Raw genomic sequence first — 14661 nt, 5'->3', positions numbered from 1 at the left:
CTTGTTTTTATCGTATTTCCGTAGAGCACTTCTCAGTAGGATTTCATTTCACTTATTTGCTTACACTATTTTTGTTGCTGAAAGCAGGGATTCCATCGAGGTCGCAGCACTCGCCACACAGAAAGCCAGTCACTGAGACAGAAAGTATTGCCAGGGAGGAAGGCTTTTTCAGGTGCTGCAGCCGAGGTGGATGGGAGATCAGTCTCAAATCTGTCCTCCGCCACTAAAAAATCAACTGATTTTAAGAAAGTACCTAGCCTGAATTATCCAGGTGGCATCAATGTAATCAGAAGCGTCCTTAAAAATGAAAAATAGGGCCAAAGGAGAGGAGTCACTCAGAGGGAGATGGACTAGAGAAGAAGGGTATGAAAAGATCCATTGTTGTTGACTTTGAAAATAAAGAAAAGCCCCCCAGAGCCAGGGGAGTTGGGTGGTCTCTAGAATCTGCAAAAGGATACGCTGGTATTCTATCATTTTTAAAATTAGCAATGTAAATGTAAATTATTTTTAAATTTGAGCATTTGTATTTCATAGTAGGGAGTTAATTCCTATCATCCTATCAGACATCAGAGTGTCATAAGTAGCTGCTCATTCTGCTTACCTCCAACTCTCATTTACATTTTTTGTTTGTGTTTTTGTTTTTTGAGATGGAGTCTTGCTCTGTCGCCCAGGCTGGAGTACAGTGGTGCAATCGCGGTTCGCTGCAAACTCTGCCTCCCGGGTTCAAGCAGTTCTCCTGCCTCAGCCTCCCGAGGAGCTGGATTACAGGCGTGTACCACCATGCCTGGCTAATTTTTGTATTTTTAGTAGAGACGGGGTTATACCATGTTGTCCAGGCTGGTCTCGAACTCCTGACCTCAAATGATCCACATGCCTTCACCTCCCGAAGTGCTGGGATTACAGGCGTGAGCCACCGCGCCCGACCTACAGTTTTCTTAATAGGAATTTACAACCCTAGGACTCATACTTTAACCATCCAGTAAGCACCAAAGGTTTTTATTGCCATAGTGATGAAAGTCATAGTAACTGTGTACACATGCATCATTTTCTCTGAAGTTGTTCGTATTTCAGGCACAAACCATTCTCACAATGCTAGAAATATATTACTTGTGCTTAGCTAGAATGAAAAATATAAAGTACTAAAAAAGCCTGTTACTGCAACTTTCATGCATCAAGTCCTCCCTGTTCTCCCCAATTCTGTTTGCACTCAGTTCTTAATGCTTCTCTTGCCTAGTTTTAGCTTATTATTTTTGTTATTTTTGAGACAGAGTCTCACTCTGTTGCCCAGGTTGGAGTGCAGTGGTGTGATCTCGTCTCACTGCAACATCCACCTCCCGGGTTCAAGCCGTTCTCTTGCCTCTGCCTCCCAAGTAGCTGGCGCCCACCACCACACCTGGCTAATTTTTGTATTTTTTTAGTAGAGATGGGGTTTCACCATGTTGGCCAGGCTGGTCTTGAACTCCTGACCTCAGGTGATCCGCCTGCCTCAGCCTCCTACAGTGTTGGGATTATGGGAATGAGCCACTGCGCCTGGCCATCCTTGTTTATAACTTGCCTTTTCTCCTAATTGCTTTGAAGAAACTGAAAATGTCAGTCTGCACCATTTAGCTAAAAACTTTTCCATAGGTAATAAATATATATATTCAATATTTAGAAAAATTGATATAAATTTGAATAATCTTATTTTTTGGTGAGAACAATTTGGCCATTCATAGACAGATATACAAGAATCAAAATAATCAGGTTTTCAAATTTACGCTGGAGCTCCTCCTCCACAGGCTCACTTCTAGAGCTTCATATTATTCATATGTTGACTTTTAAACTACAATTAATTTTTAATATATATTATATATGTTTGTTAAATATGGTATACTTATCACAAAAACTTGTGTGTGTGTGTATACACATATACGTATAGCATCAGGAGTACTGCAGGTTCAGTAATGACGTTAGCAGTGGCACATCCATATGGGCCTGCAGCAACCTCACTTTCTTGCCTCCTCAGAAGGAAGAATTCAACTGAGGGGCGTAAGACAGAGTGAGACACCAAGGCAAGTTTCAGAGCAGGAGGGAAAGTCTATTAAAAGGTTTTTTTTTTTTTTTTTTTTTTGAGACGGAGTCATGCTCTGTCGCCCAGGCTGGAGTGCAGTGGCCGGATCTCAGCTCACTGCAAGCTCCGCCTCCCGGGTTCACGCCATTCTCCTGCCTCAGCCTCCCAAGTAGCTGGGACTACAGGCGCCCGCCACTTCGCCCGGCTAGTTTTTTGTATTTTTTAGTAGAGACGGGGTTTCACCGTGTTAGCCAGGATGGTCTCGATCTCCTGACCTCATGATCTGCCCGTCTCGGCCTCCCAAAGTGCTGGGATTACAGGCTTGAGCCACCGCGCCCGGCCTATTAAAAGGTTTTAGAGCAGTAATGAAAGTAAGTACAGCTGGAAAAGGAACAAGCGGGCGACTTGAGAGATCAAGTGCACTGTCTGATCTTTTGACTTGGGGTTTTATACCTTGGCCTTCTTCTAGGGTCTTGCATACTTCTCACCTGGTTCTTCCATTGGGGTGGGCTGTCCGCATGCGCAGTGGCTGACCAGCACTTGGGAGGGACCGTACGTGCAGTGTGTTTTCTGGAGTTTCGCGCATGCTTATTTGAGATGTTTTTCACTTATCATTTGAGTGTTCCTAGAGGAAGGTCATATATCAGTTACACTCTGCCATTTTGCCTCTTAGTGTGCATGCTTGAGCCTGCTTGTCCAACTCCTGAGTTTGTATCAGGAAGCTCCTGATCACCAGCTACAGGTGTTTCTTTATTGGGAGCCAGCTGTGACCAATTATTATTTTAGAAAGACAGTTAACAACTGCCTGACTGTCACCTGATGGTGGCCTGACACCCTGGGTGGGTGATGAGTTGGGGAACTCTCTTGCTCTGCTCATGTCTGACTAACTACCTACTGTAACAATAGTATTTTTTAAAATGATGTAGAAAGGTTTCATGAGTAGTTGTCATTTGAAGGACAGGAGGAACACAGCTCTGGGAATATTCTTGTCAGAGAGAAGAACTGGTACTAAGTTACCAAGCCAATATGATACTTGGTTTCTCAGGAAACAGCAGGGAAGCCAGTGTGCCCGAAGTAGAATAAGAGAGCAGGAGCAAAGATTGAAATGAAGTTTACAAGTTCCCATGATATACCATCTTGATGAGTGCATTACAGAACATTACAGGTATGGGGCTTTATTCTGAGGGGAATAGAGAGTCATTACAGATTTTGGCAGAGGAAGGAGATGGTCTAATAACAGAAGGATTACTCTGGCTGCTACTTGAAGAATGGTTTGTAGGAAGGGTAGAAGCGAGGAAGCCAGTTAGCATATGATTGTACTAATCCCAGTGGGAGATTTTGGTGGCTTGGATCAGGAGACGGCAAGGGAGGTGGGAAGAATCGGTCTGATTATGGATATATTTTGAACATAGAGGCAGCAGTATTTTCTGGTAGATTGCATATAGGGTTTGGGGGGGAAAAAAGAGAATTCAAGGAGGAATTTCTTTTGACTGAGCAAATGGTAAGATTTGCTATCAAGAAAGATAGGAAAGGCTATGAGAAGTGTTTGCTTGGGAGTGGAACCAGCAAAGGAGAAGAGCAGAAGTTTTTTTAAACTGTTTATTAGAAATCCAAATAGAATTGTCAGATAAGAAATTGGATATATGAATCCTGATTTCAGAAGAGAGATATGGGATGGCCACATAGATTTAGGAGTTGTTGATAATATTTAAATATCTGGGACTGGATGAGATATGCATGGGAGAAAAAGGGCTGAGGAGTGAAGGGTGGGAAGCTCCAACTTAAGAGGTCAGAGAGAAGAGGAGGCAACAGACAAAAATATGAGAAGAGGGAGCCAATGAGATAAGAAACGTAGAAACTGAAAAGTATAGATTTTAGAAGTCAAATGAAGAGAGCATGAAAGACAAGGTGGGCATCAACTGTGTTTAATACTGCCAACTTGCAAGAAGATGGAAACTGAGAATTAATCCTTGGAGGTCATTAGTGATCTTTATAAGAAAAATTTCCATGGAGAGGGGTTAGGGCAAAATCTGACTTGAGAGGGTTTAAGTAGAAATGAAAGGAACGGAATTGCAATGCGGTTAGGCAACAATTTTTAGGTGTTTTGCTGAAAACATGAATTGAGAAATGGATAAGGAAACGTAAGTACAACATAAATATTCCACAGAATAAAGTCTGTAATGGATTACTATGAAGAGAGAGAGCCTTGACCAGAAGCTTTTTCAACAATGGTGATTTTTAGGGAGGAAATCTCATGAGAAAACCCTTTTAAATTTGTACCCACTCTTAGAACCATCTTGGCAGAAAGGGAAGGTTGTAGAGAGGGATCTCTGTGTTTGTTTACTGCAAATAGATTTTTTCACACTGAAATAGATTCCACAAACTATTTGCAAAGGAGAAACCAACAACAGGAGCTCTGTAAGAGAGGGAGAATTGATGATACCCCATAAAGCTAAGAATATGTAAATATATATACATATTAAAACTAAATAAAGAAGGCCTGGCACCATGGCTCATACCGGTAATTCCAGAACTTTGGGAGGCTGAGGCGGGCAGATCACTTGGAGTCAGGAGTCTGAGACCAGTCTGGCCAACATGGTGAAACTCATCTCTACTAAAAATAGAAAAGTTAGCTGGGTGTGGTGGCATGCACCTATAATCCCAGCTACTCTGGAGGCTGAGGCATGAAAATTACTTGAACCCGGGAGGTGTAGGTTGCAATTAGCTGAGATTGCACCACTATACTCCAACCTGGGTGACAGAGTGAGACTTCATCTCAAATAAAACAAACCAAACCATAAAAATAAAACAACAACAAAAACAACTAAAGAGCAACAAATGCTAAAGGCTTAGGTGTTAGAATGTCCTCAATGTGTTTTATCATGCCTGTATGTGTTTAGCATTTCAAGAGCTCCGAAAATGAAATTGAAGAGCCATCATCAGATGAACTTGGTTACTTTTCCTCTCTAAGATGAGATGAAGAGACAAGCCAGTGAATTACCTCTGTGCTCGTTTTAAAAATGTAGTGTTCTAGGCCCAACATTCATAGATTCCCATCTATTCTATCTATCAGTTTTGTGTTAGAGTCTAAAAATACATATTTTTCACAATCTCCTAGGTGATTCTACTGCAGTTGGTCTACGAACCAACTGGAACAGGGGTAAATAGAAGTGAAATGGCAACTTTTCATTTCCTGTTACTAATAGCATTGTTTGCAATATTGGCAGAAAAAAAAGTACTCCTTTGGGCAATATGCTTTTATAGATTAACAGAAGCATTGCACCAGCTGAACAAATTTAGATCCTGACTTCAGCACAGTCTGGGGCATAGTTAACAAAATAATTGTGATGCCTATACTATCACATTAATGGGCCAAACCGATGAACTGGCTATAATTGAATCTGGAAATTCTGGTGGTGAGATTCAATTAAATTCAGATTGAAATTATTTGAATTGCTTGAGGGCTGAATAGTTTGGAATATTATATTCATAATTCTCTGCATAGTTATTATCCACAATGAAAGCTAAATAATTTTTCTACTATAACATAAGATAAAATGGAACTTGCTTAGATATGATTAGCAAAAACTTTCATTTTTTTCTCTCTGGGCTCTTCAAAACATTTATACTGCTAAACTGTCATTTTCTACACATTGTAGGAATTGTGACAATTGGAGAGGAAAAGAAAATTTGTACTGTATCTGAGAATTTCTTGAGGATGTGCGAATCTACTGAGGTGAGTGGTTTTACAGCCTTTAATTTTGTCAGAATTTTAGCATTCATTTTGTTATTTGGATAATGTCTTAAAACTAAATCTATATTGAATTTCCCCTTTATTCTATCAGAGGCAATTTTACTTGAAGTAGTGTTATTCAGGGGAGTAAAGGCTAAATAGGAATTAGATGCTCTACATATTTCAATAAACATTATAATAACTATTTCAAATTTTCTGGAAACTCATTTTAATGAAGGCTGAAAACATGACGAAGTTTTTTTTTTTTTTTTTTTTTTTTTTTTTTTTTTTTTTTTTGAGATGGAGTCTCGCTCTATCGCCCAGGCTGGAGTGCAGTGGCGCGATCTCGGCTCACTGCAAGCTCCGCCTCCCGGGTTCCCGCCATTCTCCTGCCTCAGCCTCCCGAGTAGCTGGGACTACAGGCGCCCGCCACCACGCCCCGCTAATTTTTTTGTATTTTTAGAAGAGATGGGGTTTCACGGTGTTAACCAGGATGGTCTCGATCTCCTGACCTTGTGATCCACCCGCCTCAGCCTCCCAAAGTGCTGGGATTACAGGCGTGAGCCACTGCGCCCAGCGATGAAGTTATTTTTAAAGAGAGCATAGCCCTCCTTATATTGTTGTAATGTTAGTGATGAAAACCATCATTATTAATCATTGTCTCATCTTTATAATGAAATTATATTATAATGATGAAGTTGAAAGGATTTAAATGATTTGCAAGGGAAAATATACTGTAATAATCTGTTTTGATCAAGTGTGTGATTTATCACAGGCTTGCTTTTATTTAAGATGCACAAAGCCTTGTTTATAAGACAGCAGCAATCTTGGCCTCTCTTCTACCTGTAACTCTGACACCTTTTGATTCTCTGTGGTTTCCGTTGCAGCTGAACATGACCTTCCACTTGTTTATTGTGGCGCTTGCTGGAGCTGGGGCAGCAGTCATTGCTATGGTAAGACCTCAAAGCTCTGGTGCTTGGTTTTCAATGTGAATTCCAGAGCTATTTGCTTGTAGAGATGATAAACTATCTCTAAAGTTTGAAGTCCATGTAAAACACATTTATTTCATCAGATTTTAAAAACCAAGGGGAACAATGGGCAAGTAAGTAAGTCAACAACAAGGCTAAACCCCAAGAAATAGTATTATTATCATATCGAGAACATTAACAAAAATAGTAATTCATTAAGATTTTAGATATTAGATTACTATAAATATAAAAATTATTTCTGTAGCATGTTTGTATATACCAATGTGACATTCTGAGTAATCTAATCTATTCCTTGATGTACATTTTTTTCCTTAACTAAGAACATTAAAAAACCATATAGAGTCATTTATGAAAAACAAATTCGGTTATTTTTAAAAAAAATAACCCTCAGTAGTTTCAAGTCATGTCTTCTATATGTAATTTGCTGTAGAAATATTAAGAGCCAGTCTTTAGATCTTCTTTTAAGACATCAAGCTTTTCCACGGTGAGGAGGATCTACCACGTGCCAGGGCCAGTCTCCTTTCTAACTTGGCATGAGTTCCAGTTTGCCCACTGGAATGCCAAATATCAACCCTGAGCAAGTGCTCTGAGCATCAGTAATAGCTTTTGCAGCCACTATCTTCAGTCTATGTTTGTATCCTTGAGGATGAGTAGTCTAGAGCCCTAGAAGGATTCCCAGTAACCTCACGACTGTGACAGCCGAGTCAATATGTAAAGATGGTGAACCAATTGGAATTTATTTAATTCCGTTCCTTATGGTGCCAGTGTCTATCTAATGTATTGGTGAAAGGAACACTTTCTTAAAAAAAAGGTTTTCTCTCTTGTCAGAGACTAAAAGTAGGAATGATGAGAAAAATACTAATGTGCTAATAAGCCATGTCAGACTGGTTATTTTAGTGATTTCATAATTATTTTGTATGTAATTTGTTTTATTAAAAGTGACTTACATATATTTTCAATAAAACTGACTATGTCAGTACTAACATGAATTTTCATATGTTTTGTTACTTTAGCGTTGCTCAACATTTTTGATCCAGTGACAATAAAACTCTATATAGAAATTTTGTTTCAGAATGTGAGATGCTTGATAAAGATCATGATGGTTGATTAATTGGGGGGATCAAAATAGAAGAAGAAGCAAAGGCCTTATATTCTTAACCTAAAATTAATGCTAAACTATGCCCTGGGGAAGGATCAACAAGTTCTGGCCAATGATATATCAAACATTACGGTCCTTAGGAGAATATATGCTGGCTGTGATATCAGGGGAGACATATGTATCTTTGTGTTCATGCACCCATTCCTGTACTGTCAAAAACTTTAATGACACGGGTATGTACAAGCAATATATACCCAGGTACAAGAAGTCCGTGAAGGTATCTTTTAAAAAGTGGATTATAAAAAACATTTGTTTGCATTTCCTACATATATGTGCATATAAAATTCTGTCTAAAAATACAGGTATACACTAGTGAAAAACACCTATTTAGACAAATGTTATTTAAATATCCCTGAAAATGCTTACTCTGAAAACAAATCAACAGATTTTGAGATGATAGAAATTTATATATTAGGTATTTCTTAAGCAATCTATGCTTTCCATATTCTTAAAGCTATACATAAATTTTATTTAAAACAGAAAGTTTAGAAGATAATTTTTTCAAGGACTAAGCATTCTTTGGGGGTTATTTTCTCTGTCTAGAGTCATCACAAAACTCCATACTAGCTTAAATGATTGACCTACATATTTCCAACTTATTAGCTATAATAATAGTGCAGGTCTTAGGAGAGAGGGAAAATATAATGACTGCTACTGTTCCTGGTACTAATACTGCTAGTACCAGGAATAATAAAGCAGGCACCTTATTATTAATAATATTTCTTAAAAACTTAATATTAAGAACTTAAGAATATTAATTATAATGCTATTAATAGTATTTCTTAAGAACTTACTCTGTTCTACTCTACTCCATTATTTTGTAGAGAAGTTAGGAATGCTACATGCTGACAAAGTAAGTCAACTTAGCATTGGACCAGATTTCAGTAATCACTGTTCACCTAGCAAGGGACAGTAATAAGCCCTGTAACTTGTGTTCCGCTTAAGGCCAGAGGAACTGCCTGTAAGATCCATTAGGAAGCACCTGTTTCTGAATTGGAGTGACCTTGATTTTTTTTTTTTTTTTTTTTGAAACGGAGTCTCCTCTGTCGCCCAGGCTGGAGTGATGTGGCAAAATCTCGGCTCACTGCAAGCTCTGCCTCCCAGGTTCATGCCATTCTCCTGCCTCAGCCTCCCGAGTAGCTGGGACTACAGGCACCTGCCACCACACCCTGCTAATTTTTTGTATTTTTAGTAGAGACGGGGTTTCACCGTGTTAGCCAGGAAGGTCTCGATCTCCTGACCTCGTGATCCGCCCGCCTCGGCCTCCCAAAGTGCTGGGATTACAGGTGTGAGCCACCGCACCTGCCCTTGAATTTCTTTTCAGTATTTCACTCATATGTGTATATATATACACAATATAAAAATAAATACTTTATATATAGTATATATATTATATAAATATATAGATATGTATTTTTTTGAGACAGAGTCTCACTCTGTTGCCCAGGCTAGAGTAGTGTGTCATGATCTCAGCTCGCTGCAACCTCCGCCTCCCAGGTTCCATCGATTCTCCTGCCTCATCCTCCCGCATAGCTGGGATTACAGGCACATGCTACCACACCCAGCTATTTTTGTATTTTTAGTAGAGATGGGGTTTCACCATGTTGGCCAGACTGGTCTTGAACTCCTGACTTCAGGTGATCAACCCGCCTTGGCCTCCCAAAGTGCTGGGATTATAGGCATGAGCCACTGCGCCCGGCCTCACTCATACATATTTAATAATAATTTGGGGGCCACATTTTCTCAGATATTATGAAAAGTTTTTGAAGATTGAAAAATGTATTCATTTATTTGGCAAATATTTTGTGTATCTGCTATGTACTAAGCATTCTCCACAGCACTTGATATTTTATAGCAACAAAATACTGCATAAACTTCATTATGTGTATAAGCCTTATTTAATCCATATATATATATAGTGATTAAGTTTTCACTATGTAAATGCCATAATGTACAAGAATGTAACTCACAGCCCCTGCTTTCAGGTGGCTTATAATTTTCCTTAAACAAAATGCTAAACTTCAGAGGAAACAGAAAATTCTAAAAATAGGTTATTTATAGTGGTATGCATCTTTTTCCCTACATTCCATGTCAAAATTATTGTTTTTTTTTTGCTGTTTGTTGACTATCTGAACACGCCACAATATTCGCTATTTAGAATTGACATTGCATTCTTTATATCCATCTGTACTTTTCTAGAACCAACCCGCCTCCTCTTTCAATGTACTGTTTACTAATTATCAAAATCTTAGTGTTCTATTTTTCTGAATGTTGGATTAAAATATTGCCCACCCTTTAAAACTCAGAGAAAGTAAATAACTGTCAACTTAGTTTCTCTTCCCTATTCATCAAAATTCATCATGTGGAAAGCTGCTTTATCTCCCCTGTGGACCAAGAGGGAAGAAAGAAAAGAAAAACAAATAAACAGGCTCATTGCTGGGTCAACTCAAGTCAAATAAAGAAGCTTTATTTCTCGAGCAACTTCGTTACTCCAGACAAACCAGGAGCTTCCTTTTTGAACATGGCACTATTGTAGCTGTTGTGAATGTATATACACATAAAAAACCCATATAACACAATATTTCATCTCTTGTAGTTTATAGTAAAAAAGAAACTGCAAAATTCATTATATGCAAAATTAACCTGTTAATCAAATCCACAGGTATATTTGGGGGTTTCCATGATCTCTCTTTAAGTGGGGTATTAGATCCTCTAATTAATTCAAGTCAATTAGACACAAACAGTATGTGAGAATATTTCTGATTATGGATTATAAAACATAGATACATGAACATGAAATGAATCGCCTATGGTTTGGGCAAATGAGGACACATTGGGCAGGAAACATCCCATAAAGATTAAGAATTAGTCTTGGATTACTTCCAAGAATTGAAAAAGAAGAGAAAGAGATACTGAAAGAAAGAGTGCCAAGAATAGGTGGGATATAATTGGAGGAGTGAAAAATATATTTTATATTGTTTCTATTACCAGAGAAATTTTGGTTCCATTTTATATGTGAACATTTCCTAAAAAGATCTATAATTCTAAGACTTCTTTCCAGATAGCAAGGTGTAATGAAGACACTGAACAAACTTCCAATATAAATTATTTTTGTCTTTGATTAGGTTCACTACCTTATGGTTCTGTCTGCCAACTGGGCCTATGTGAAAGACGCCTGCCGGATGCAGAAGTATGAAGACATCAAGTCGAAGGAAGAGCAAGAGCTTCATGACATCCATTCTACTCGCTCCAAAGAGCGGCTCAATGCATACACATAAATGCATCTTCCTGTTCTTTCTACCATTTGAATGCATTGGTGTTTAACTAAGGGCCATCCAACCATCCAACCTTTAAAAAACAAAGTGAAAGTGCTTCTCATCAATGATATGTAAGGTGACTTATGAATCACCTGAGTACAATTCTTTGTTGGTTAGCACTTAATTTCCCAATTTATTAAATTGATGTAAGTCAGATCTTTTCTACAAGCTCCTATCCAGCCTTTTTTTTTTTTTTTTTTTTTGAAATTTCTCAAACTCATTTACTAGTTCTGTAAAATCAAAGACACTAACATTGTCAAATGCAAAGATTTGTTTGATTTTTAACCACTTCCCATGTGTTATACATAACACCTTTTGCATTATTTCTTATGTTTTGAAAAGAAAATAGCTTTTTATACTTTTTAGTTTTGATTTCGGTAACTAGTTTAACTACAGGTAACCTTCAAAGGGACCATTGTACATTATGAACAATAGACAGAGATGACATCATGATGACTCTTGAAATATGGAAATTTTGTCTGAAGATCAGGGGCCATATTACTATAGGCCCTGGTTCATGTTTTCATCAATCTAAGGTGCAATTTCTAAATTTGTAAGAGTAGGTTTAAAAAAAAGAAGTGCTTCTTATCTTTGTTAACATTGTACTTTTTCTTGATGTTCTTAAAAGGTATTTATCTCAGATTACTCATGTTTATGTTGTGAGCATGTAGAAACAGTAATGCTAATGCATGGCTAGTTGCCTTTTTAAGATTGTGACACCAGGCTTACCTTTTTAAAGTTTAGTATATAGAGACAATTTTAATGGAAATAACTACTGTAGACTATTGGAGAATGATCTCTTTGTGATTTAAGAAGTGGCTGGATTGGAACTTTTAATATGCTAATGTGGAAAATTAATTACCTTTATGAAGGTGGTTTATTACGAATAAGCACACTAACCCCTCGGAAGTTGTTTTACCTACTTTAAAAGTTTTAATGGATTGCACCTCTGTAAACTATTCCTAAAATGTGTATGATATATTTGAAAAGGCTTCCATTAATATAATAGCTTTGCTTGCAGCCTTCCAATCTATGTTGGTTTACCTGTAGTGTTTTCTAAAGTGTGGTCAGAGGCCCCTATAGAATGTATTGTTTGAAAGTGTAGTGATATATTTGTGTTTTTATTTCAAGTAAGTCATTTTAACCGAATGTTCCTTCATATTCATTTATAAAAAGTACCTGTATCAAAGGAATTTTAAAAAAAGCAATCAGTATTATTGGACCAAATTTGGTGTTTGTTTTAACCTTGACTCTCTTCTTTTGATTATTTCTAATGCTACAAGAATGCTGTAAAGTGTCTTCTAAAATGATGTAGCCTGACAAGACATTTTTGTCAGTGTATTAAACTAGGTAGTATTGTGCACTGATTTGACCATTGTGAAATCCTTTCTCAGTGTAACTGCATTTCTAATAAAATTTATTGAGTGGAAACAATCTTTGTACAATGACTAGTCATGCATCATCAGTAATTTTACAAGTTCTTGTAGTAGGTAGGGGGTACTACTAGAGATATCTGTGGCATGATTATGCATTCTGTAGTATTATTTAATTAATTTGGGGTTCATTTTGCTTCCTTTTCTTTATGCTTAGATTATCTTACTGGTTCAACATTTTTCTGATATATGCAGTATTACAGATATTCAGCAAAATATTAATGGGCTTCTTTAAATTCTATATTATAGTGTTTCAGTTCCGTGTCTTAACAGTTTGTGATAAAACTGTCTTTTCAACTTATGTAATGATGTTGACACTTTTGACTTTTATTTCTGGTATTAGAGTTTGTATTTTCACAGAGTGCTTTGTAGCAGGCATTACAATTAATCTGTTTTGTACATAAATGTGCCAACAGCTTGATGGTGGCGTTTTTGAAATGTAGAACAAAGTGCTTGCAAAATGTAATAAATACACTTGTGTACTTTGTGTACTTATTATTAGCTTCTGCAGTGTATTTGTATTTTTCTTTTTTGTTTTGTTTATTCCTCTTTCCTATGTGTGTGAACTCTTTTCAAGTACAATAGATGCTATCCCCTCATGATTCTACTTCAGCTGAGCTGACCTAACCCGTCAAAATTCAATGACGATGCTATGCGTAAATATTCACTATCAGAATGCTAGCTCGAGGGAGCAAAGACTTTGGAGGTTATTTTATTTAGAAAATGATAACTTTCTCTGAGTGCTGCCATTTTCTTGTCTGATCTCTATTGTTTTGTGTTTTCTTTAGTACTTCACAAACTATCAGAGAAAAAAAAGCCCAATGCAATTCAGAAAGAAAAATGATTTCTTGGTTTGCTTCAAAATACAAAGGTGAGAGCAATGAAATTTAAATGTATATACATTTTTTTCTAGGCTTTGTATGTTTTACATCTGATTTCTTTTGGCCAAGCTAGAAGTTATGGCAAGTTAAAAATAATAAGATCGTTATCAATAAAAATACTAATTTTCATAAGGCTTAAGAAATTATATTAGTCTCTACTTACATATTACTATGAATGGGAACATGAAAACTTCATGGACTTATGTTAGAAATATCTACAATAATTATAAGTAGATGTGGACAAAGGATTTTAATTATGCTTTTAAAAGTTATTTTTAAGAAAATAAAACTATTTTCTACCTATATTTTATTAAATGATAATTCTTATTTCCAGTGTTTATTAAATTCTTATAATAGCAACATAATTGTATACTATACAATATGAATATGAACAATTTTATAATATATGCTTTACAAAAAGTGTATTATTATAAGATTATTATAATTTTCGAAAACTGAAAAGTCAAATTTCTCTTTGTAAAAATGTGCATTTTGTCCTTAAAGCAAGTAATTTCCTTTTGAGAATTTTAAAGGTAATATTAAGCCTAAGGAAATTACTTACTTTGAGAATAAGATGTGTGTAAGTCAGCTCTAACTTGCATGTAGTTTCATTCTTTATGTTAAAACTTAAAAATATCAGATTTCTTCAAAGAACAAGTAAATCTTTGTTTTATTTATTTGTTTACTTGCCTTAGACAAAATAGACACAGGTGACTTTAAAATGTATTTCATTTAGGCAACCTGGAAGCAGAAATATAATGACCACCAGGAAATTTAAATTATACTGTAACATCTTGAAGAAATTCTCTTTGGTTTCCTGTGAGGTTTTCAGATAAAAGATTGTTTTAAGTCAATGAAGACAAATCTGTGTAAAATGCTTCTAGCTCAAATGTAGACATTTTTCTTTTCTTTTCTTTTCTTTTTTTTTTTTTTGTTGAGACAGAGTCTCGCTTTGTCACCCAAGCTGGAGTGCAGTGGCCGGATCTCAGCTCACTGCAAGCTCCGCCTCCCGGGTTTGCGCCATTCTCCTGCCTCGGCCTCCCGAGTAGCTGGGACTACAGGCGCCGCCACCACGCCCGGCTAGTTTTTTGTATTTTTT

General features: G+C 36.9%; 1 protein-coding gene across 4 annotated transcripts in view; it reads left to right on the top strand.

Annotated features, from left to right (window-relative positions):
• GPM6A (glycoprotein M6A) overlaps nt 1–13177 on the top strand; it is a 368540-nt gene extending 355363 nt beyond the window's left edge. For all 4 annotated transcript variants that reach the window (XM_015450561.3, XM_074040779.1, XM_015450559.3 and 1 more), the window contains exons 5-7: nt 5710–5786; nt 6671–6736; nt 11057–13177. In XM_015450561.3, the coding sequence (XP_015306047.1) occupies nt 5710–5786; nt 6671–6736; nt 11057–11209 (296 nt within the window). In that variant the 3' untranslated portion in view covers nt 11210–13177. The remainder of the gene's footprint in view (nt 1–5709; nt 5787–6670; nt 6737–11056) is intronic.
• The last annotated feature ends 1484 nt before the right edge of the window (nt 13178–14661 follow it).

The sequence above is a fragment of the Macaca fascicularis genome, chromosome 5 (genome assembly GCF_037993035.2).
Source record: "Macaca fascicularis isolate 582-1 chromosome 5, T2T-MFA8v1.1".
In the NCBI taxonomy this organism is placed as follows: Eukaryota; Metazoa; Chordata; class Mammalia; order Primates; family Cercopithecidae; genus Macaca; species Macaca fascicularis.
The sequence above is the reverse complement of the archived record's forward strand: the minus strand, read 5'-3'. Positions and strand labels throughout refer to the sequence as shown.